This window comes from Pelophylax lessonae (genome assembly GCF_965119305.1).
Source record: "Pelophylax lessonae genome assembly, chromosome: 4".
Taxonomy (NCBI): domain Eukaryota; kingdom Metazoa; phylum Chordata; class Amphibia; order Anura; family Ranidae; genus Pelophylax; species Pelophylax lessonae.
This window is the reverse complement of record NC_138771.1, coordinates 146,446,546-146,469,198: the sequence shown is the minus strand read 5'-3', so window position 1 is coordinate 146,469,198 and position 22,653 is coordinate 146,446,546. Positions and strand designations below refer to the sequence as shown.

General features: G+C 48.1%; 1 protein-coding gene across 2 annotated transcripts in view; it reads left to right on the top strand.

The window, feature by feature from the left end:
* The window catches only part of PPP6R2 (protein phosphatase 6 regulatory subunit 2), a 367,586-nt gene that overhangs the window by 54,517 nt on the left and 290,416 nt on the right, over positions 1 to 22,653 (top strand). For both annotated transcript variants that reach the window (XM_082254944.1, XM_082254943.1), the window contains exon 5: positions 7,758 to 7,870. In XM_082254944.1, coding sequence (XP_082111070.1) covers positions 7,758 to 7,870 — 113 coding nt within the window. The remainder of the gene's footprint in view (positions 1 to 7,757; positions 7,871 to 22,653) is intronic.

Here is a 22,653-nt window from a genome sequence, read left to right as displayed (position 1 = left end):
TGCTGGATGATTCTACAGCGTTGGGGACGCAGATGTCCTTTGGCACACGCAATTCCCCAAAGTTGAGCAAGGCTTTCCCTTGTCCGGAACTTTTTGACAAAATTGTCACTGAACAGTGGGAGTGCCTTAAACACGTTAGCGGTGCCGAAGCGCTTTAAGAGGCGCTACCCCTTTGCGGACGCTGTAGTCAATAAATGGACTGTTACACCGAAGGTGGACCATCCGGTCTCCAGACTGAACAAATCTACTGTGGTCCCGGGGAGGAGTCTCCGGTCTTTAAAGACCCTGTTGATAGAAGGATTGAGACTCTGTCCCGCCACTTGCATGTGATAGTGGGCTCAATACTTAGACCGGTCTTCGCTATCACTTTAATGTCCCAGACCATAACAGATTGGGCAAAGTTACTAAAAAGTGATTTGGAAGCAGAACAGCTTCCCTCGGGCCTTGCAGAGCGAACGAACCAAATGGTCCAAGCCTTACTATTTATATGTGATACGTCTTTAGATGCGGCCCCCCTTGCGGCTAGAGTTTCCGCATAACCATTAGACGCATGGTGTGGTAAAAAGCTGGTTTGCAGACCAGGCTTCTAAAAAGGCTCTGTCAGATCTCCCCTATTTGGTTCTTCGTTGGATGAACTTCTCAAAGGGCTTACAGGTGGGAAGAGTACTGTTCTTCCTCATTCCGCTAAGAGCAAGTCTCCGCAACAGACGGGGCCCTTAATTTTCAGCACACAAGCGGCCCTTTCGTGCCTCCGGCACCCAGGAGAAAGGATCTAAGCCATTTAGATAATCTGGGGGTTCCAAGAGGACATGGTCGGGTAAGCCAAGAGCACGTCCCCCCAGATCTGGAGACAAGTCCCCTTCCGCACGAAGGGGCGCCCTCACCCGTAACTGGGGTGGGGGGATGTCTTTGTTTCTTTCCGGAATCATGGACCTCCTTCATTAGGACAAATGGGTCCACGAACTGATCCAATCGGATTACAAGATCAAATTCAGGTCTCGACTGTCGGACAGATTCTTCTGTCAAATCTACACCTAAATCCAGATTGGTTAGGGAATGTATAAGAGGCAGTACAAGATCTGCTGTCGCAAGGGGTGATTGTGCCGGTTCCCTCTCGGGAATGCTATCCGGGGTATGGATCGACCTATCCCGTTGTCCGCTCGGTTGTCATTACAAGGCGCAGGAGGGGACATCTCCCCCCCTCCCTCCACCTTCCGTGGCTCGCCCGGGTCTCCCGTCCCACCAGGAGACCCGGGCATCCTACCTGCACGGCCCCCGAAGAGAAGACCCGAAAATGCGAGTATTCAAAACAGCCGACCTTGGCGTTTTGAATGCTTCTAAGTGCAGAGGAGGGGTTTAGGGTCTTTTAGACCCCCAGATCCCTCCACCAGAGTACCTGTGAAAAATAAATTTTTTTTTTTTTTTTAAATGCCTGAAAATATCGGCCGATACCGATATCCGATGACCAAAATATCGGGATCGGCACTAAAAAAAAAATATCGGTCAATCACTAATCTGGGGTTCTATTCAAACCTGTTCACTGTTCCCAGGAAAGAAGGCAAAGTGCGTCCAATCTTTGACCTCAAGGCTCTGAACCACTTTGTGTGGGTACAGAAGTTTTGAATCAAGTCCATTCCCACTGTAGTGGCGTCACTACACCAAGGGGACTTTTTGGCCTCTATCCATATCAAGGACGCATATCTGCACATCCCTATTTACGCTGCACACCAGCGTTTCTTTGCTTCGCCTTAGGAGAGAAACCTTATCAATTTGTGGCATACACTTTGGTCTCGCCTCCGCTCCCAGGGTCTTCACCAAAGCGTTGGCTCCGGTATTTGCATTACTGCGTCAGCGGGGGATTGCGGTACTGATGTTCCTGGATGACCTCCTCTTAAGAGCAGACTCACATTGAGTCCTGTTGGGCGACTTGTCAATCACTGTACGGACTCTGCAAGAGTTCAGTTGCAACATCAATTTCCAAAGAATCTGCTCTGGTCCCATCTTCCAAACTGGATTATCTGGGACTGACTCTGGACTCAGCCTCAGCGAGGGTGTTTCTCCTTCTGGAAAAGCTGCAAAAGTTGCAGAGGGTGATTCGCTTTCTGTTTATCCAGCAATCTTTCCTCTCTCCTCTCTGCAGACTTGCATGGGAGCGCTAGGCCTTAGGCTGTTCCATTTGCTTAATTTCACATGAGACCTCTGCAAAGAGAAATTCTTGTCAAGTGGAACAAAGATCCAAAATCTTTGGACAATCTGATTCGGCTGAGTCAAAACACAAGAAGAGCTCTACTGTGGTGGCTCTGTTCTTCGGCTCTGTGTCAGGGCAAGTCCTTCCTTCCCTTGTATTGGACTGTGGTAACCACGGATGCCAGCCTGTCCCGTGGGGGTGGAGTGCTTGGTAAGATGTGTGTCCAGGGGACCTGAACTCTGGAAGAGTCCAAACTACCGATCAGTTCTCTGGAACTCGGAGCAATAAAGCTTTGCTTGAGTCACTGGAGAAATCGTCTGCAAGGATGTCCAGTTCGGATTCAATCAGACAATGCCATGGCCGTGGCTTACGTCAATCATCAGGGGGTCACCGAGAGTGTCCTGGCAGCTCGGGAGGTGGCAGAGATCCTAAAATTGGGAGAAAACTTTGTTCAAGCCTTCTCTGCCTTGCCTATCCCCAGAGTGGAAAATTGGCAGGTGGATTACTTGAGTCGTAAGGTGTTGGATCAGGGGGAATGGTCCCTTCACCCAGAGGTGTTTCACCTGCTGTGTGTCCGGTGGGGTACACCCGATGCTCAACAAGAAGGTACAGAGGTTTGTATCCAAGTCTTGGGATCCTCTGGCCGACGCCACAGACGCATTGGTCGCTCCTTGGGGTCAGTATCGGCTGATCTATGCGTTTCCTCAGCTAAAACTTCTGCCAAGGCTTCTGGGCAGAATAGAGGTGGAAGGGAATTCCAGTCATTCTGGTGGCTCCAGACTGGCCTCGCCAGTCTTGGTACGCCGATCTGGTAAGGTCGGTCACGGATGTTACTTGGAGACTTCCTCTCAGGGAAGATCTGCTGTCTCAAGGGCCGATCTTCCTTCTTGCTTTACAGTCGCTGGCTTTAAGGGCATGGCTGTTGAAAGCCAGGCATTGAAGGATAGGGGTCTTTCTGACTCAGTGATTCCTACACTGTTGAAGGCTAGAAAATCTACCTCTAAGAAGATTTATCATCGTACATGGAAAATGTACATCGCATGGTGTGACTCGATTAAGGTGCATCCACGCTCATTTTCAGTGGCTAGGATATTCGCTTTCCTCCAAAGAGGGGGTGAGCAGCGTTTGGCCTTGGATACTATTAAAGGCCAGATGTCGGCCTTGGCGGTGTTTTTTTCAACATCCTTTAGCTACGCATTGTTTGATTAGCACCTTTTATCCAGGGAGTTCGCTATATGGCTCCTCAGATACAGTCCCCTTTACTCCGTTGGATCTTAACTTGGTACGGTCAGTTCTTCAGAAACCTCCCTTTAAAAACATTAGGGAGATTCCTCTGCTTACACTGTCACAGAAGGTAGCTTTTTAGTGGCAGTTACCTCTTCGCACTGAGTGTCTGAATTGGTGGAGCTGTCTTGCTGTTCACCTTATTTGGTGGTCCACAGAGATAGTTGTACTTAGACCTAATCAGTCGTTTCTTCCTAAGGTGGTCTCTGATTTTCATTTTGAATGAAGACATTTTGCTGCCTTCACTTTGTCCTAAGCCCAAGCATCCTAAAGAAATTGCTTTGCATTCCTTGGATATGGTTCCGGCAATTAGGTTTTACCTGGCGGCGGCTACTGAGTCTTTCAGGAAATAACTCTCCTTTTGTCCTAACAGAAGGACCACAGAAGCACCTCAAAAGGGATTGGCTGCGTCTGCCGTGACCATATCCAGATAGATCAGGTAGACGGTGGTATAGGCTTATTCGCTAAGGGTCAGGTTCCACCTTTCCCTATGAAAGCTCATTCTACTAGGGCGCTGAGTTCTTCTTGGGCTTTTCGCCATCAGGCGTCAGTAATACAACTTTGCATGGCGGCAAGTTGGTCGTCTGTGCACAAGTTCACAAAATTCTACAAAGTAGATGTGTTGGCATCCTCGGATGCTTCTTTTGGCCACAAGGTTTGCAGGCTGCTTTTTAAAAGAGAATGTATTCTCTTTGAGAGTGTGTTGTTTCCAGGTGAGCTCCAGTTGCTCCTGGTTGAGCTCCATGTTACCTGGTTGGCTAAGTTTACCCTTTGGGAATTACATTATTTTCTGCGTTGTTTTCCCACCCCTCATGCTAAAACTGCTTTGGGACGTCCCAATGGTTAAGAAGCATATGGAGCTGCGTCTGTCAATGAACAATAGAGAGAACTGGATTTTTGACTTACCGTAAAATCCTTTTCTCTGAAATTGACAGACGCAGCACCCGCCCCTCCTATATAGTTGGGTTGGGGTTTTTTTCTTCCGACACTGCTTGAAAAAAACTGAATGCCTATAGCAGAGTGAGTGGGTGTATACCCCCAGGGACTGCCCCATAGGCGTGGTAAAGCTTTTTCCTGCCTAGTGTCCTCCTCCTGTAGGGGGCAGCATAACCCAATGGTTAAGAAGATTATGAAGCTGCGTCTGTCAATGAACTTCAGAGAAAAGGATTTTACGGTAAGTCAAAAAAGCAATTTTTTAAATAAAAATAACTAGTTATACTTGCCTGTTCTTTGCAGTTGGTTTTGCACAGAGCAGCCCTGAGCCCCCTCTTTGGCTCTCCTGGCCCCTCCCTCCCTTTGAGTGCCCCCACAGCAAGCAGCTTGCTATGGTGGCACCCGAGCCCAGGCACTGCCCTGTGTATCCATTCAGACAATGAGCTGTGGTTCAGCCTTGCCCCCTTTTTCTCCTCATTTGCTAACTGACATTGATTGACAGCAGCAGGAGCCAATGGTGCTGCTGCTGAGTCTTAGCCAATGAGGATACAAGAAGAAGGGAAATCAGCGCTTGATTTCTGGGAATGGTGGACCACCGAAAAAAACGTGGAGATAAAATAAATGTAGTATGTAGAATATGAAGAATAAATCGCAGATAATAATCATAAAAAATCAAATAGTGGTATGGTAGAACTAACAATCATAAATAGTGAGGATAATAACATACATATATAACAATCCTTAATAAAAAAACAATAAAATAGCAGTGCAAAATGTGCAAAATCCCACAATGAGTGCTGAAGTGCTAATGACGCAATAAAATGATCAGTACAGTATTTATTCACTGATCACTTTATCAGCACTTCAGCACTCTTTGTGTATATTTGCACTGCTTTTTATTATAATAAGAAGGATTGATTTACGTATATCCAAATTGTTATATTAATTCATATCTACATTTCTATTATCCTCATCATTTATGATCATTTTGTCCACTGATCATTTTATTGTGTCATTAGCACTTCAGCACTCATTGTGGTATTTTGCACATTTTGCACTGCTATTTTATTGTTTTTTTTTTATGAAGGATTGTTATATATATATATATATATATATATATATATATATATATAAAAAATATTATTATCCTCACTATTTATGATCGTTCTACCATACCACTATTTTTTTTGATTTTTATGATTATTATCTGTGATTTATTCTTCATATTCTACATACTACATTTATTTTATCTCCACGTTTTTTTCTGTGGTCCACCATTCCCAGAAATCAAACGCTGATTTCCCTTCTTGTATCTTTTGAGTATGTTGTGACACTACTTAATCAGCTACTGATTTTGGTGTTCCACCAATACTCCATTATTTCACCTTTTATTCTTCACATTTATCTCAGTGGTAGCGCATTGGTTCCCCTCCTCCTTTTTTTTTTTTTTTTTTTTTTCTAGCCAATGGTGAGCGGAGTCCCGGATGACTGAAACAAAAAAAAGCAGAGGGCATATGCAGGAATAAGTTCTAGTTGAAATTAGGGATAGACCGATTATTGGCAAGGCTGATCTATCGGGGGCCAATATGCACTTACCCCGATATATATCGGTATCGGCCCCAGTACTGGTCGATATTGCCAATATTTTTGTGACGTCATTCTGCCTTCTTAGGCCCCCTCCCTCACCTTGGACAGCCTCGTCTGGAGTCGGGACTAGTCTCGCGGGAGTGTATCACAGCCATACACCCACCCACCCACAGCAGCCCGGTGCCAGCCACCCACATCCACAGGCCCTGTGCCAGCCACCCACATCCACAGGCCCTGTGCCAGCCACCCACATCCACAGGCCCTGTGCCAGCCACCCACATCCACAGGCCCTGTGCCAGCCACCCACATCCACAGGCCCTGTGCCAGCCACCCACATCCACAAGCCCTGTACCTGCCAGCCAGCCACCCACAGGCCCTGTACCTGCCAGCCAGCCAGCCACCCACAGGCCCTGTACCTGCCAGCCAGCCACCCACAGGCCCTGTACCTGCCAGCCAGCCAGCCACCCACAGGCCCTGTACCTGCCAGCCAGCCAGCCACCCACAGGCCCTGTACCAGCCAGCCACCCACAGGCCCTGTACCAGCCAGCCACCCACCCACAGGCCCTGTACCAGCCAGCCACCCACCCACAGCCCCTGTGCCAGCCAGCTACCCACAGACAGGGTACCAGACAGCCAGCCACCCACAGGCCCTGTACCAGAGAGCCACCCACAGCCCCTGTGCCACCCACCACAGGGTGCCAGCCACCCACCACAGGGTGCCAGCCATTCACTTACCCACCCACCCACCACAGGGTACCAGAAAGCCAGCCACCCACCTCAGGGTGCCAGCAAGCCAGCCATTAGGCATTAAACAAAAACTAACCTGTTCAGTACCAGATTTGTGTCAAAAATTGTCTTTATTTTTCAAATCTTTAGATGTACAAAATATCGGGCAATACCGATACATTGTGACCAAAGTATCAGTATCGGCCCTGAAAAAAACAGATCGGTCTATCCCTAGTTGAAATGTTCATAAAGTTTAAGCATGGGCTGATTGCTGGACAATTGAGAAATGCTGGCTGTAGATGGCTGCAGGCTCTGATGAGAGCTAGAAAGAACTCTGTGAAAATGTACAACAAGAGAGAAAAGAGCAGCGCCATCTAAGTGCAGTATAAAAGATGCGTTTATTAACAGACAAATGCAAACTCACAAGATGGGTATAATAAACAGGCATGTAAAGGGTTCACCCACTCCAGTGGGAGGACGAGCAGCGGGGATCTGGGGAGTCTTCGCTGGTTCCGGCTTTACTGGTGGATCCCAATACTTCCGGGTATGCGGTTTTGTTTCAGAGAGGAGCCGGTAATCTCTCTTCCAGGATGACTGAGACAGTCGTGGACATCACTGGATCGAGAGGGGGCTCAGGTAAGCATCGGTTGGATGAAGGGAAGCTGTTGAACACAGAAGGTTTTTTATCTTAATGCATAGAATGCATTAAGATAAAAAATCTTCTGACTTTACAACCTCTTTAATGCCCACCCCTCAATGCTGCTTTTATCATTTTCTTAAAATTTCAGAAATGCAATTCAGATTTAGCTAACTAGTTCAGGGTATATGAGCGTGTTATTTTACATAGTAGTTTTACATATATATGAAGTTCGAAAGTATCTGGCCATTTGTTTCTCTGGTTGAAGGTTGTGCATAGGTAGCATAGAGAAAAAAAAACTGCTGCTGTTTGGCTTAAATATCTTTTGGCAGCATTAGTCAGCTTTTGGAGTAGCCTCATGCCTTGTAGTGTACTCACACTTCTGTCCCCTTCTCTTTTCAGAGACAGTCTAATGCATCTCAAACTTTATGTGATCTCATCCGACTGAGCAGAGATCAGTGCAATCAAATGCAGGAGATCTTAGAGACTGATCCTTTGTTGGTAACTCTTGAATCGTGAGTATTGGACACTTTGTACCTATTTTTAGACTTTATTTCTGGGGTGCAAAATGATAACTTCATCCAAATGCTTCTTTGTTAATGTAAATATATTGTTTATATTCCCATTGATTTAGGCCTCATGCACAAAGGCGTTTGGCATGTATACGGCAAAATGTGGAATTTTCGGTGTGCTTGAGAGGCACCCAACGTCTGACAATATATGAAAGGCTAAAATATGCAGTAGCTGGACACCGTACCAAACAGTTTAGGCCCCTGAGGGTGGGGGGCTAGGGGTAGTTGAGTTGGCAGTATGTGTGGGAAGTGTGAACACTTAAACGCCAGAAGGTTTTTTCCATTTTTTGCTATGTGGCACTGCGCTACTTTAACGGACCATTGCACAGTCATGCAACGCTGTACCCAAACAAAATTTATATCCTTTTGTTCACACACAGCTTTCTTTAGGTGGTATTTGATCACCTAGGTTTTTCATTTTATTCTAGAAGTAAAAAAAAAACTGACAATGTAAAAAAAAAAAAAACACAATAGTGTTTGCTATCTGCTATAAAATGTTACCCATTAAAAAAAGAAGAAAAAAAATCAATGAATTTTGGCAAAAATGCATTCTGCTACATTCCAATAAGTGTATAATGTTTGGTTTGTGTAAAAGTTATAGTGTCTATAAACTATGTAATATATACTGTAACTTTTTTTTTTGTTTCTAGTAATGGCAGCGATCAGCGACTTAGGGCTCTTTCACACGGCCGTTCAGTTTTTTTTTTCCGCTCCGGTGCTTTTTTTTTTTTTTTACACGGAGCGGATGACATTTGTGTCATCCGCTCCATATGTCCGCATATCATCCCATCTGTTTGCGGATGATATACGGACATAATATATGTCTATGGGCATTGCGGATGTCAGCGGATGACACCGCTGACATCCGATTTTGCTTCCTTTCCGTATTTTAAACGGAACAAAAATAGGGTTCTGTTCCGTTCCAAAAAACGGAACAGAACTGAAAGGAAGAAAATCGGATGTCAACGGATGGTCATCCGCTGACATCCGCAATCCCATAGACATTCATTATGTCCGTAAATTATCCACAAAAAAATAGGATGATTTGCGGACATACGGAACGCCCGTGTGAAAGGGTCCTTACAGTGAGGGGAAAAAAGGATTTGATCTCCTGCTATTTTTGTTGTTCTTCTGTTACTCACTGTCAAAATAAATCTACCATTAAAAATTTTAGACTGATCATGTCTTTGTCAGTGGGCAAATGTACAAAATCAGCAGGAGATCAAATCCTTTTTTCACTCATTAAAACGCATTTCAAAAAAGTTATAAATTGATCTACGTTTTAATGAGTGAAATAAGTATTTGATCCCCTATTAATCAGCCAGATTTCTAGGTCCCAGGTAGACGTCTTCTATACAGATAACGAGCTGAGATTAGGAGCACTCTCTTAAAGGGAGTACACCCAATCTCAGTTTTTTACCTGCACCTGACCACAGAAGCAATCATTTAATCAGATTATAATCTCTCCACCAAGTCCAAGACCAAAGAGCCTTCCGAGGAGGTCAGGAACAAGATTGTAGACCTACACAAGGCTGGAATGGGCTACAAGACCATCGCCAAGCAGCTTGGTGAGAGGGTGACAACAGTTGGTGCGATTATTTGCAAATGTAAGAAACACAAAGTCACTGTCAATCTCCCTGTCTGGGTCTCCATTCAAGTTCTCACCTCGTGGAGTTTCAATGATCATGAGAACGGTGAGGAATCAGCCCAGAACTATACGAGAGAATCTTGTCAATGATCTCAAGACAGCTGGGACCATAGTCACCAAAAAACAATTGGTAACAAACTGTGCTGTGAAGTACTGAAATCCTGCAGTGCCCGCAGGGTCCCCTTGCTTAAAAAAGCACATGTACAGGCCCATCTTCTATTTGGTAATGAACATCTGAATGATTCAGAAGAGAACTGAGTAAAAGTGTTGTGGTCAGAGGAGACCAAAATTGAGCTCTTTGGCATCAACTCACTGTGTTGGGAGGAGGAGGAATGCTGCCTATGACCCCAAGAACACCTTTCCCACCGTCAAAACATGGAGGTGGAAACATTATGTTCTGGAGGTGTTTTTCTGCTAAGGGGACAGGGCAACTTCACCGCATCCAAGGGACGATGGACGGGGCCATGTGATTTCAAATCTTGGGTGAGAACCTCTTTCCCTCAGCCAGGACATTGAAAATGGGTCGTGGATAGGTATTCCTGGTGGCCAACTACAAGAAATGTCCGACTTCTGTGATTGCCAAAAAGGGGTTTGCCACCAAGTACTAAGTCATGTTTTGCGAAAGGGTCATATACTTATTTCAGTCATTAAAAAGCAAATCAATTTATACGTTTTTTTGTAATGCATTTTTCTGGATATTTTTTTTTGTTGTTCTGTATCTAACTGTTAAAATAAACCAACCTTTAAAATTATAGACTGATTTTTTTTTTTTTTGTCAGTGAGCAAACTAACAAAATCAGCAGGGGATCAAATACTTTTTTTCTCTCACTGTATAGTGAACGGCAGGCAATCTGACACTTTGTGGAAACTAGCTGCCACTGACCTCACCAGTGACATTATTACAATGATCAGGGCTAATAATAAGCACAGTCACTGTAGTGTGATTACACTGGACAGGAAGGGGTTAATGTCTAGGTCGATCAAGGAGTTAAATATGTGCCTAACAAGTGTTTGTGTGTACTGCTTTTACTGGGTATATAGTTGCTTAGCAGGTAATGAAAATGCAACGAGATCCCCTGTCACTGAACACAGCTCTTTGCTGTTTACATTCACAGAGCTGTGTTTAGGGAAGATCAGAGCCAATCACTAGCCAGGACCCGGTGATCTGCATGTGCTGTGAATAACTATAATATCACACACACTTGATTCTGAGCGGCCGGCCCACACTGCCGCAGTAAATGTGTGTATAGTGCGCGGTCGGCAAGTGTATAACAGTGGACAGTGTGTGCAGGAGAGAAATGCAAAAAACATGACACTCAGTATGTGAATTTGTATGGCAATAGGAAGTATGTGCAGGAGAGGAAAGTTATCATGGCTGTCACTATGCGCAGGGGAGGAGTTTGAAAGGTATGACAACAGGCAGTATGTACAGGAGTGAAGTTCAAAAGGGTAATTCTGCAGCCTGCATGTGCAGAAAAGGGGCTTGGAGAATATGATTGGGACAAAAATAGGCAGGAAAGAAGTGAGAGGGTTTGACAACGGGCAGAGCAGTTCTTTTTTTGACTCACAAATATTGTTTTTGGTCTATCCACTTATAGCAACAACCTCAATAAAAGTACAGTATGGTCCTAGTCTTGCAGGTAAAGGGAAAGGGCAGAGAAATGTGCTTATAATGCATCAGCACCCATTCCAAATACTGAGTAATTATAAAGTATTAGAATTGGGGGCTGAGCTCTTCTCACTGGGGGTTTAACAGTTAGGAATAGAGGTCAAATCAATGTTTAGAAAATGGCCCCACTAAAATTTGAGCACGTCATAGACTGTGGAGGTGGCGGATACAGTGTCTGCAGTGTGGTGGCATGTGCAGGTGGTTGGAGGAAAACGGAAAAAGATTAAGAACATGACAGTAATAATGGGGTCAATGGAAGCTAAAACGTAGACCCTAAAGTCGCATTAGGTTATCAGCAGTCCCAGGACCGTAGAGGTGTTGCTGGGGACATAGAAGGCTGGTCAGGGCTGGTCAGGGCTTTGTTTCCAGGTAATGCCTAATTTGGCAATTGGGTTGCATTGGAGCCGAGAATACTATTGGATCAGGGGCAGTGGACAGGAGACTGACACTTGTGTTAAATTGAATAAATGTAAGTGATTATTGCACATGCTCTTTAAGCTGAGTGCTGAGGTTAATAAACATGCATTGGCCACTTAGGGATTATTAACTATGTCTTGGGGACTGACTGCTGAGGAGCTAACACACATTGAGTGTCTGCTGAGGGAGAGTATCACATGTGCTGTTTACTATGGATTGAGGGATTAGTGCACAAGTAGAACGTAAGGAGCTGAGAGGGTAAAGCATATTTGGTACTAATAGGGTGCCTGTGCTGAAGGCTGTACACTGAGGGGCTGAAGCACATGGGCTGAGGCTTGGGCATAGAAAAGTTATTGCATAAGTGGTTAGGAAACCAAACTGAGGGGTTAACTTACATGGGGCAGAGGAAATAATATACAAGGGCTGAGGACTGGATATTAGAGTTATCACATACAGTATATGGTGCGGAATGGACAATTGGGGATTAAAAATATATCCAGTTTCTCTTTCGTTCGACGGACACAGCGCTCCATAAAGCATAACTAGTGGGTTATGTTGCCTCCTCCAGGAGAAGGACTAGGCAGATCAAAAAACACCTTGCTACGCCCATGGGCCGTTCTTAGCAGGTATAGAACGCCCCCCCCCTCTCTGTTCTAGGTAATCAGTTTTAATCTGTCTAGTCAGGAGTAAGGACCTAGGCTCCAAGGTGGGATCTCTGGTCCTAGCAATTTTCTCCTTCCTTGCATCTTCTTTGTTTTTTTCTTTTGGGAGATCCACAATCAACTGCCGGGCTGGGCTGCATAATCTAGATCCAGTGGTCCCCCCCCCCCCCCCAGCAAAGCCAGCGAGCGCGTGCAGACTTCAGCTACGTGCTGGGTCGGGCAGTACATAGCTCCACGGACAGAGGCTGGCCCACGAGTTAAACGTCTCGCAGGGTCGCATACGACTGGGCTTGGGACTGAGTCACAGTGGTCCCTTGTCCAACAGCTCCGCTACTTGGGTGGCGAGGAGTTTTGTCTGGAACGTTACCCACACTCCAGAAGGGTAAGTACAGTCCCCCCCTCTCCCCTTTTTGGTGGTTTTCTTTGGGGTGGACGCGGGTAACCTCAGGGGGTAGTCTGACATGCCTGCAGGTTCCTTCCTCCCATCCTTAAATCCCTCACTGAGCAGGACTCCCATTCCCCCCTGTCTGGACCTAGAGTTTAGTGGGGGTCCCAGGGCAGAGAATGCAGCAGAGACCCCTGGGGTCTCCCCCACTATCCCCACTTTGTAAGGGTCCTGGGATAGTGTGTGTCCTGCCCTGGTGGTCTGGAGGGGTCCCAGTGTAGGAGACCCCTAAAAGCATGCCCTGCTGTTTGCAGTGTGTGTATAGTGCAGGGGGGTCCTAGTGCAGAGACCGGTGCAAAGTGCGCAGCAGAGTCTCCCCTAGAAGTGTGTCCTACCTTCGGGGTGGGGGGGGGGGGGTCCCCTTGCAGAGGGTGCAGGAAAGATCCTGGCAGCATGCTTCAGTATTTGTAGCTGATGGTTGCCATTTTCCTTTAGTCTGGCTGGTCTCTGATTGGCGGCCATGTTTGTGCAGCCAGATGTCACGAGGGCCATTTTCCCTTAGTCTGGAGACAACTTAAGCCTCGTGGGGATGCCGACGCTTCTCCTCTTAATCCCTAGTTCCTCTTTCTGTCTCCGGGACTTATGAACAGGAATAGCATTAGTGATGATGCTGGGTTCGAATTCTCTGCGCTCCTCCGGTTGGTAAAGTGAGTCTTTGGGGGTCTCTTTTATCTCTCTCTCTGCTGTTAGGTACCCTGAGCCTTGAGGGGATCCTTTTAGTGGTGCCAAAAGATCGTTTTTGTACTGCAAGGTCTTCCTTTCCTTATGGAGCCTCTGGTTCACATCTCCCCCATTGCCCCCCTCATGGAGGTGGCAGGTCCCTCAGAACCCCGGCTTCCCATGGTTGCACTGACGGCGGTCCTGCAGTCCTTAGTGTCCCAGGTGGAAGTGGGGTGTGGGCAAAGGCCCAGGAGAATGCGTCCCCCGCCTTCCCCTGCTCAGTCTGTCTCATCTGATTCTGTGCCGGATGCCGCCGTGGACGTGGTCGGTCCAGGGGGACTTAATATCACACCCCCTGACACATCCAATAGTGAGGATGAGTCCTCCATGGTCGCAGCAGCAAATAAAAAGCAGCTGGTAGACGCACTTATTACTGCAGTGCGTGAGACTTTAAAGATGGAGGATGCGGCATAAGTTGCATCGTACTCCAAAGGTGTTTTCTTATGCGTCTTATTTTGACAGGTTTTCCTGTAAGGAATGGGAACAACCAAAATTACTCTTTGTGGTCCCCAAACGGTTTGCTGTATGTTACCCTTTTGAGGAGTCCCTTTTAAAAAAGTGGACTAGTCCACCAATGGTGGACCCTCCTGTTTCCAGGTTGAATAAAGCAACCATGATCCCAGTAGAGGAATCCCCATCCTTTAAGGACCCGGCTGACAAGAAAGCGGAGGCTGTGGCACGCAGCATGTTTACTATGGCTTGTTCGGCATTGCGGCCAGTCTTTGCCTCGGCCCTGGTGTCTCAGACCCTAAGTGAATGGGCCAAGCTTTTGTGCCAGGGCCTGGGGGGTGAGCAGAAACCCGCTGCTTTTGTTGATTTAGTGGACCAGTTGTTCCATGGGGTGCAGTTTATTTGTGATGCAGCTTTGGATACAGCTCCTGTGCTGTCCAAACTTTGTTTCAGCAGCTGGGATTAGGCGCGTGCTGTGGCTTAATTGGCCTGCAGACCAAGCCTCTAAGAAAGCTCTCATTGATCTGCCCTTATAAGGAGATCGCTTGTTTGGGGCTACCCTGGATAACCTCATTAAGGGTATTACGGGAGGAAAAAGTACCTTCCTTCCACAGTCAAGGAAAGGGAAAGAGCCTCGTTACAGATGGGTGCTCTCCTTCTCAGCCCATAGAAAATTATTTTGTGTTTCTGGGATGGAGAATAAGGGAAATGGATCTTCTAAATCTTCCCCGGGAGGTTCCAAGCAACCTTGGTCTGGTAAGCCTAGAGCTAGCTTCCTCGGACCAGCGGACAAGACTCCTTCAGCATGAATAAAGGTCTCTCCTCACCCATTATTGGGTTTGGGGGAAATCTTCACTGGTTTCCAGCTCCCATGGACTACTTTGAGCGTCAGAGATCCGCAAAATATTTATTTTTGTGGTACCCAGAAAGGGGGGACAAAGCTTGTCCTTTTCAGGTTTTTTAGGTCCCAAGTCTCCTTGTGCGGATTTAATTCCTGCAAAGGTTCAGTTGATGTCTGAACTACCTAAGGTTCCCCCTATCTCTATTCTATTTCTGACCAGGGTGGCCCTTCCTCTGCACAAATTTCAGGAACCACAGACCGTGATTCACCAGCTGCTGTCACACAGATAGTTTTCTCTCCCACTTTGCATACAGGTTCTGAGCTAGGTGCTATCCACCTTTAAGTCAGTTCTGTTTGCACAGTCTTACATGCAGCTCCTTTTAGCAGGTTCGGCTCCACAGGAGGATACTCGAGTTCATGACGAGGTGACGGGGTTCTCTGACAGACGCTGCGGGATTCCCCTGTCCATGTCACCTTCACCTACCCCTTTTAGTCCCTCCTCTTGGGAGGCCTGGCTACCTCAGGCATGGGATCATGCGTTGTTGGGGGTGGGGGGGGGGAGCGCACTGCTGGCGGCTCACAGTAAAATTTTATATGGCACTGACTGGGTTGGGGTTCTTGTTTGGGTCCCCTTAGCGGACTGAAAATACCTGGAGGGCCGTGGAGGGTCCCCCATTTTTTTGTTGATAGCTGTTTGACGGCTTTTGCGACCAGGTTTGTGACCATGTTTGTGGCCATGTTTGTGTAGTCCGGCGGCTATGTTTTTGGAGTTTCCCATTGAAATCAATGCGGCAGCCATTTTCTTCTAGTCTGTGGAGCGGTGCTGAGGCAGTGGACCTCTAGTGACAGTGGTGGCGCTTGCTCCCCTCTCTGATTGCCGCATGGCAAGCAGCTTGGCGCACTGCATCCTTCCCTAAGTCGATGGTGAGTCCCTGCGGGTGTTCAGCTCCCTCTTTCTGCTATAGCAGCGCTGCTGGTGTGCTGGTTCTTGTAGTACTACCACTGCAGTGGTTAGCGGGTTTTTTATTGCAATATTTTTCACATATATTGCAGGTGACCTCCGGGTTAACCATGGATGTCCTGGAGCATGTCACCACCTGACCCACTCTCAGAAGCTGCGGGACCCTCAGGGTCTCAGTCTGCCCTGGCAGCCATGACGGCGGTCCTACAGTCACTTGTAACTAAAGTTAATATGGCCTTTCAAAAGTGGCCTAGCAAGAAGTGCCCCCCGCCTTCACCTGTCTCCTCTGCCTCCTCAGATTCTGAGATGGATTTGGCCGCCGCGAACACGAGTCAACCCACCGGATCTGCGTCCACACACAAAGTGCTCTGACAATGAGGATGAATCCTCTTCCAGGTGATCGTATCAGTGCGGGGAACTTTAAATTTGGAGGGCACAGCTAATGCTGCGCTTGTGCAATTTGGTACCCACAAACCATCCAAGGGGATTAAAGTTGTTCCCCTTTTCTGCCTATATCAATGAGATTTTCTCAGGTCAGTGGGGATCCTCAAAACGCAAGGTTGGGATACCTAAGCGTTTCACTAGGAGGTATCCCTTTGAAGAATCCCTTCTGAAGAAACGAAGGTGGATTCTCAGGTTTCCAGATTGAATAAAGCCACGCTTCTTCCTGGGGAGGATTCCCCATCGTTTAAAGACATGGGCACAAGAGAACTGAGGCTCTGGTCCAATACCTTTACACCTTAGCAGGGTAAAATTTGAGGCTGGTGTTTGCCTTTTAACTTGGTCTCCCAGACCTAAATGGAATAGGCTAAGCTTCTTCGCCAGGATTTGAAAGGGCGGTCAACATCCCCCTGAGTTAGCGGAGCTGGCAGATCAGTTGGTCCAGGGGTTGCAGTATATCTGTGATGCCTCTCTGGATACGCTCCCTTTAGCCTGAAGAGTGTCTGTGACAGCTGTGACCCTTCGCCGCATGATTTGGCTGAAATTATGGTCTGTGGACCAGGCTCCTAAAAAGGTTGACTGATCTCCCTTTTGTAGGAGATCGCCTGTTTGGAGCTTCTATGGAAGAAATCATTAAAGGTCTCATGGGCGGTAAGAGTACTCCCAGGAAGGAAGGCAAGGTCCGTCTGATGTTGGACCTCAAGGCCCTGAATCGCTTTGTGCAGATTCAGAAATTTCAGTTGGGAGTCCATTCGCACGCTGGTGGCATCTCTTCATCAAGGGGATTTTCTGGCCTCTATCGATATTAAGGACGCTTACCTTCATATTCCAATATATGTCAGCCACCAGCGTTTTCTTTGCTTTGCCGTGGGAGAGGAGCATTATCAATTTGTGGCATTATCCTTTGGTCTCGCCTCAGCTCCTTTTGATGTTCACAAAAGTGTTGGCCCCGGTGTTAGCCTTTCTCGGGCAGAGGGGGATCGCAGTACTGAGGTACCTGGACGATCTCCTTCTGTGAGCACAGTCTCTGTCTGTCTTACAAGACGATCTGGACATCCACTGTGCGAGCTCTGCAAGAGTTTGGCTTGGGGCTGAATTTTCAGAAATCAGCTCTGACTCCGTCCAACAAGCTGGACTACCTGGGCCTGACTTTGGATTCAGCCTCAGCCAGCGTGTTTCTTCTGGAGGGGAAACCACTGTTGTCCAACCGTCGGTCGTCTCTCAAGACTTGCATGCATGTGCTGGGCTTGATAGTCTCCACCTTTTTGATGCGGTTCCGTTTGCTCAGTTCCATACCAGGCTTCTGCAAAAGGAGATTCTTGCCAAATGGGACAAGAATCCTCAATCTCTAGACACTTTGATCCTGTTGAGCCTGAGTTCCAGGGGATCTTTGATTTGGGGTCTCCGTTCCCCGGCGCTTTGACAGGGGAAGTACTTTCTCCCCCTGTACTGGACAGTGGTTTCCACAGATGCCAGCCTGTCCGTGTGGGGAGGTGTCTTGGGCACAGATTCAGCTTAAGGGGTTTGGACTTGGGAGGAGTCCAGTCTGCCGATCAATATCCTGGAGACTGGAACGATCAGGCTTTGCCTGTCCCTGTGGACAGATCATCTGCAGGGGTGCCTGGCAAGGATTCAATCAGACAATGCCACGGCTGTGGCCTGTCAGTCATCAAGGGGGCACCAAAAGTGCTCTGGCAGATAAAGAAGTAGCCGGCATTCTAAGGTGGGCAGAACAATGTTCTGGCCCTCTGCTGTGCGCATTCCAGGAGTGGAAAATTGGCAGGTGGACTACCTCAGTCGACAGGCATTGGAGCCTGGCTAATGGTCCCTTCACCCGGAAGTGTTTCAACAACTGTGTCTCCGGTGGGGGGCTCCCGATGTGGGCCTGTTGTCCACTTGTCTCAACCGCAAGGTTCAGAGATTTGTGGTAAGATCTTGGGATCCTTTTGGCCGATGCTCTATTGGCCCCTTGGGGTCAGTATCGTCTGATTTACGTTTTCCTCCACTACAGCTTCTGCCGAGACTTCTGGGCAGAATCGAGGCAGAAGGGGATTCCATCATTCAGGTGGCTTGGGACTTGCCTCGCCAGCCTTGGTACACAGGTCTAGTAAGGCTGGTAATCAATGTTCCCTGGAGACTCCCTCTCGGAGACGATCTATTGTCCCAAGGGCCGAGCTTCCATACTGCTTTACATTCACTGTTTTTTTAACGGCCTTGCCATTGAAAGCCAGGTGCTGAAGGGTAGAGGATTGTCGGATTAGGTGATTCCTACTCTCTACTCCTGTTAAAAGGTAGAAAATCTACGTCTAGGAAGATTTATCATCATGTTTGCAGGGTGTACATTTCTGGGTGTGAGTCTTGGGTGGGGGGGGGGGGGGGTTTCTCCTTATTCCTTTTGGGTGTCCTGTCTGCTGGAGTTCCTACAACAGGGTGTAGATCAGTGTTTGCCTCTGGGCACCATCAAGGGCCAGATTTCCAATTTTTTTCAAACAGCTATTGGCTGCAAATTCCTTGGTTCATTCCTTCGTCCAGGGGGTTTGTCACTTGGCTCCTCCAGTAAGGTCCCTGGTACCTCCGTGGGACCTCAATCTGGTACTGTCGGTTCTTCAAAGACCGCCTTTTGAAAATATTCTGAACTGCTTTGTCACAGAAGGTAGCCTTCTTGGTGGCTATTACTTCTACACGCAGGGTGTGGGAGCTGGCTGCGTTGTCCTGACGGTGACTTTACCTGCTGGTTCACAGGAACAAAGTGGTGCTGTGTCCCTGTCAGTCGTTCCTCCTTAAGGTCATCTTGAGTTTCCACTTGAATGAAGACCTTGTGTTGCCTTCTTTGTGTCCTAAGCCGAAACATCCTAAAGAAATTGCTTTACATTCCCTGGATGTGGTTCGGGCAAAGGGAAATCAGGGTGTACCTGGCAGCAACTGAGTCGATTCGGAAATCGGATTCTTTGTTTGTCCTTACAGATGGATCTTGTAAGGGGCAGGCCGCTACTGCTGCAACCATTTTTTCAGATGGATCAGGCAGATGGTGGCGCAGGCTTATTCCTTTAAGGGTCAGGATCCTCCTTTCTCTCGCGCATTCTACAAGGGCGTTTAGTGCCTCCTGGGCCTTCCGTCATAAGGCATCAGTGGTTCAGGTGTGCAAGGCGGCCACATGGTCGTCTGTGCATACATTCACAAAGTTTTACAAGGTGGATGTACGTGCATCTGTGGATGCTGCATTAGGCCGCAAAGTTTTTCAGGCTGCGGTTGCAGAGGCTCCTGCCTCTTGAGGGTGTATTTTTTTTCCTGGTGGTGAGCTCCAGTTTTTCTTGATTTGGGACATCACAAGGGTCTAAGAAGACATGGAGCTGTGTCCGTCAGTGAATGAAAAAGAAAACTATCCTACTGTAAAATCCTTTTCTCTGATGTTCACTGACGAACACAGCACCCGCCCCTCTGAGTTGGGTTGAGTTTTGTATTCTTTTGACACTGCTTGTTACAAACTGAAGTCCTATAGGAAGTATACACCCTAGTCCTACCCCTATGGAGAGCAGCATAACCTACGGGTCAAAGAAGATATGGAGCTGTGTCTGTCAATGAACATCAGAGAAAAGGATTTTACAGTAGGACAAAAATCGAGTTTTCTCTCTCGTTCACGAACGGACACAGCTCCATGTCTTCTTAGACCCTTGTGATGTCCCAAAGCAGTGTCAATATGAGGGGTGGGAAAAACACAGCAATACATATAATTCCCAACAAGGGTTAAACATAACCAACCAGGTAAAACAGGAGCTCAACCAAGAAAAAATGGAGTAAGACATATAGTATGGTAAGACAAAAATCCAGTTTTTAGTTGCAGGGGATGCCAAAAATCTGATTTGTATCTTAATGCAGACTTCTAGGAAAATCAGTAAGCCTATCACAGAAGCAGGAAATTTTATTCATGGGGAGCGTACACACACACCATCTGTGTAAAGACTGCTTCCAGGTAGTCATATTGCACTGCATTATATAGAAAATTACAGTGCAGTAGATTGAAAGGGAAAAGTAGTTTCTCTTTCGTTCATTGACGGATACAGCTCCTGATCTTCTTGGCCATTGGGTTATACTGCCCCCTACAGGAATAGGACAGTAGGCAGAAAAAGATCTTGACTACACTTATGGGCAGTCCCAGGAGATATACCCCCCCCTTTCTGCTATAAGTACTCTGGTTTTTTTCTGCCTAGTCATGAGATGTCTGGGGTTGATGGTCTCGGCCTTCGAGGCGATCCCCTTTGCCCAGTTTCACACACGAGATCTCCAGGCGGATATTCTTGCCAAGTGGGATGGGCGACCGCAGTCCTTGGATCTGCGGGTCTCATTGAGCCGCCGCACCAGACAGAGTCTTCTGTGCTGGCTCCAGTCCCCGGCGGTGTCGGGTGGCAAGTCTTTTCGTCCATGGCTGTGGACGGTGGTCACCACGGATGCCAGCCTGTCGGGCTGGGGTGGTGTCCTGGGCACTCTGTCCGCCCAGGGGATATGGTCGGAGGAGGAATCCTCCCTTCCGATCAACATTCTGGAATTGAGAGCGATAAAGCTTTGCCTTCTACGATGGTCAGAACGGCTTCAGGGCCTTCCGGTTCGGGTTCAGACGGACAATGCCACCGCGGTGGCTTACATCAACCATCAAGGGGGCACCAGGAGTGCCCGAGCGGCTCGGGAAGTGGCCGACATTCTGTCTTGGGCCGAGATGCACGTCCCGGCAATAACGGCAGTTCACATACCGGGGGTGGAGAACTGGCAGGCGGATTATCTGAGCCGCCAGACCCTGGACCAGGGGGAATGGTCCCTACACCCGGATGTCTTCCAGATGTTGTGCGAGAAGTGGGGTTCACCAGATGTGGACCTGTTCGCGTCTCGTCTAAACAACAAGGTGGAAAGGTTCGTGGCAAGAACGCGCGATCCTCGGGCGGACGCCTCGGACGCGTTAGTGGCGCCCTGGCATCAGTATCGTCTGATGTATGCCTTTCCCCTGATTCAGCTGCTGTCCAGGCTCCTTCGCAGGTTAGCCTCGGAACCGCATACGGTGATTCTGGTGGCACTGGACTGGCCTCGCCGGTCCTGGTACGCAGACCTCGTCAATCTGGCAGTTGACCCTCCGTGGCGCCTGCCGCTTCGGGAAGACCTTCTGTCTCAAGGGCCGATATTCCATCCTGCTTTACATTCGCTGGCTTTAACGGCCTGGCTGTTGAAAGCCAGGTCCTGAAGGATAGGGGTCTCTCCCCTGAGGTCATTCCCACCCTGATCATGGCTAGAAAAGCCTCTTTGGGGAAGATTTACTACCGTACTTGGAAAGCGTACTTTGCCTGGTGTGAGTCCAGGGGGTATTCCCCTCGCTCGTACTCGGTGTCGAGAGTGTTGGCTTTCCTCCAAACTGGAGTGGACCAGCGTTTGGCGCTGGCCACGATTAAGGGCCAGATTTCTGCGCTGGCCGTTCTTTTTCAACGCCCTGTGGCGTCAAACTCGTTGATTCGCACCTTTGTCCAGGGGGTGCGCCATTTGGCCCCTCCACGGAGGGAGCCTTTGCCTCCGTGGGACTTGAACCTGGTTCTGTCCGCGTTGCAACATGCTCCCTTTGAAAAGATCAGGGAGATCTCGTTGCCTCTGTTGTCCAAAAAGGTGGCTTTTTTGGTGGCGATCACTTCGGCTCGCAGGGTGTCGGAACTGGCAGTTTTGTCCTGCAGCTCTCCCTACTTGGTACTTCACAAGGATAAGGTGGTCTTGCGACCTAACCCGTCCTTTCTGCCGAAAGTGATCTCGGATTTTCACCTTAATGAAGAAATTGTCTTACCTTCGCTCTGCGCGAAGCCAAAACATCCTAAGGAGGTTGCCTTACATTCCTTGGATGTTGTCAGGGCGATCAGGGTTTACCTGTCGTCCACTAGATCCTTTCGCAAGTCGGATTCCCTCTTTGTCCTTCCTGAGGGACCTCGGAAGGGCATGGCGGCGTCGGCTGCGACAATCGCCAAATGGATCAGACAAACCATTGTGCAGGCCTATGCCTTGAAGGAGAGGGTTCCTCCCTTCCCTGTGAGGGCGCACTCTACCAGATCTTTGAGTACGTCTTGGGCTTTCCGGCATCAGGCTTCAGTGGCCCAGGTGTGTAAGGCGGCGACTTGGTCGTCCATTCACACCTACTCCAAGTTCTATAAGGTGGATGTTCAGGCATCGGCCGATGCCTCCTTTGGCCGTAAAGTTCTCAGTGCGGCAGTGCCTTAGGGACCCTTGTTTTTGGGTCTTTGGCGGTTGGGGCGTTTTGCCCCTGGGTCGCTTGTTTTTTCCTGGGTTGTTGCTCCTATTGAGCACGTGTTCCTGTTGCCCGGTTGGTTCTCCTTACTATGGTAAGGTTCCTTTCTCTGATGTGGGTACTGCGTTGCTTGATATGCGGCTGCGTCTCCCACCCCTCATGTCTACACTGCTTTGGGACATCCCATTGGTGAAGACTTGTGAG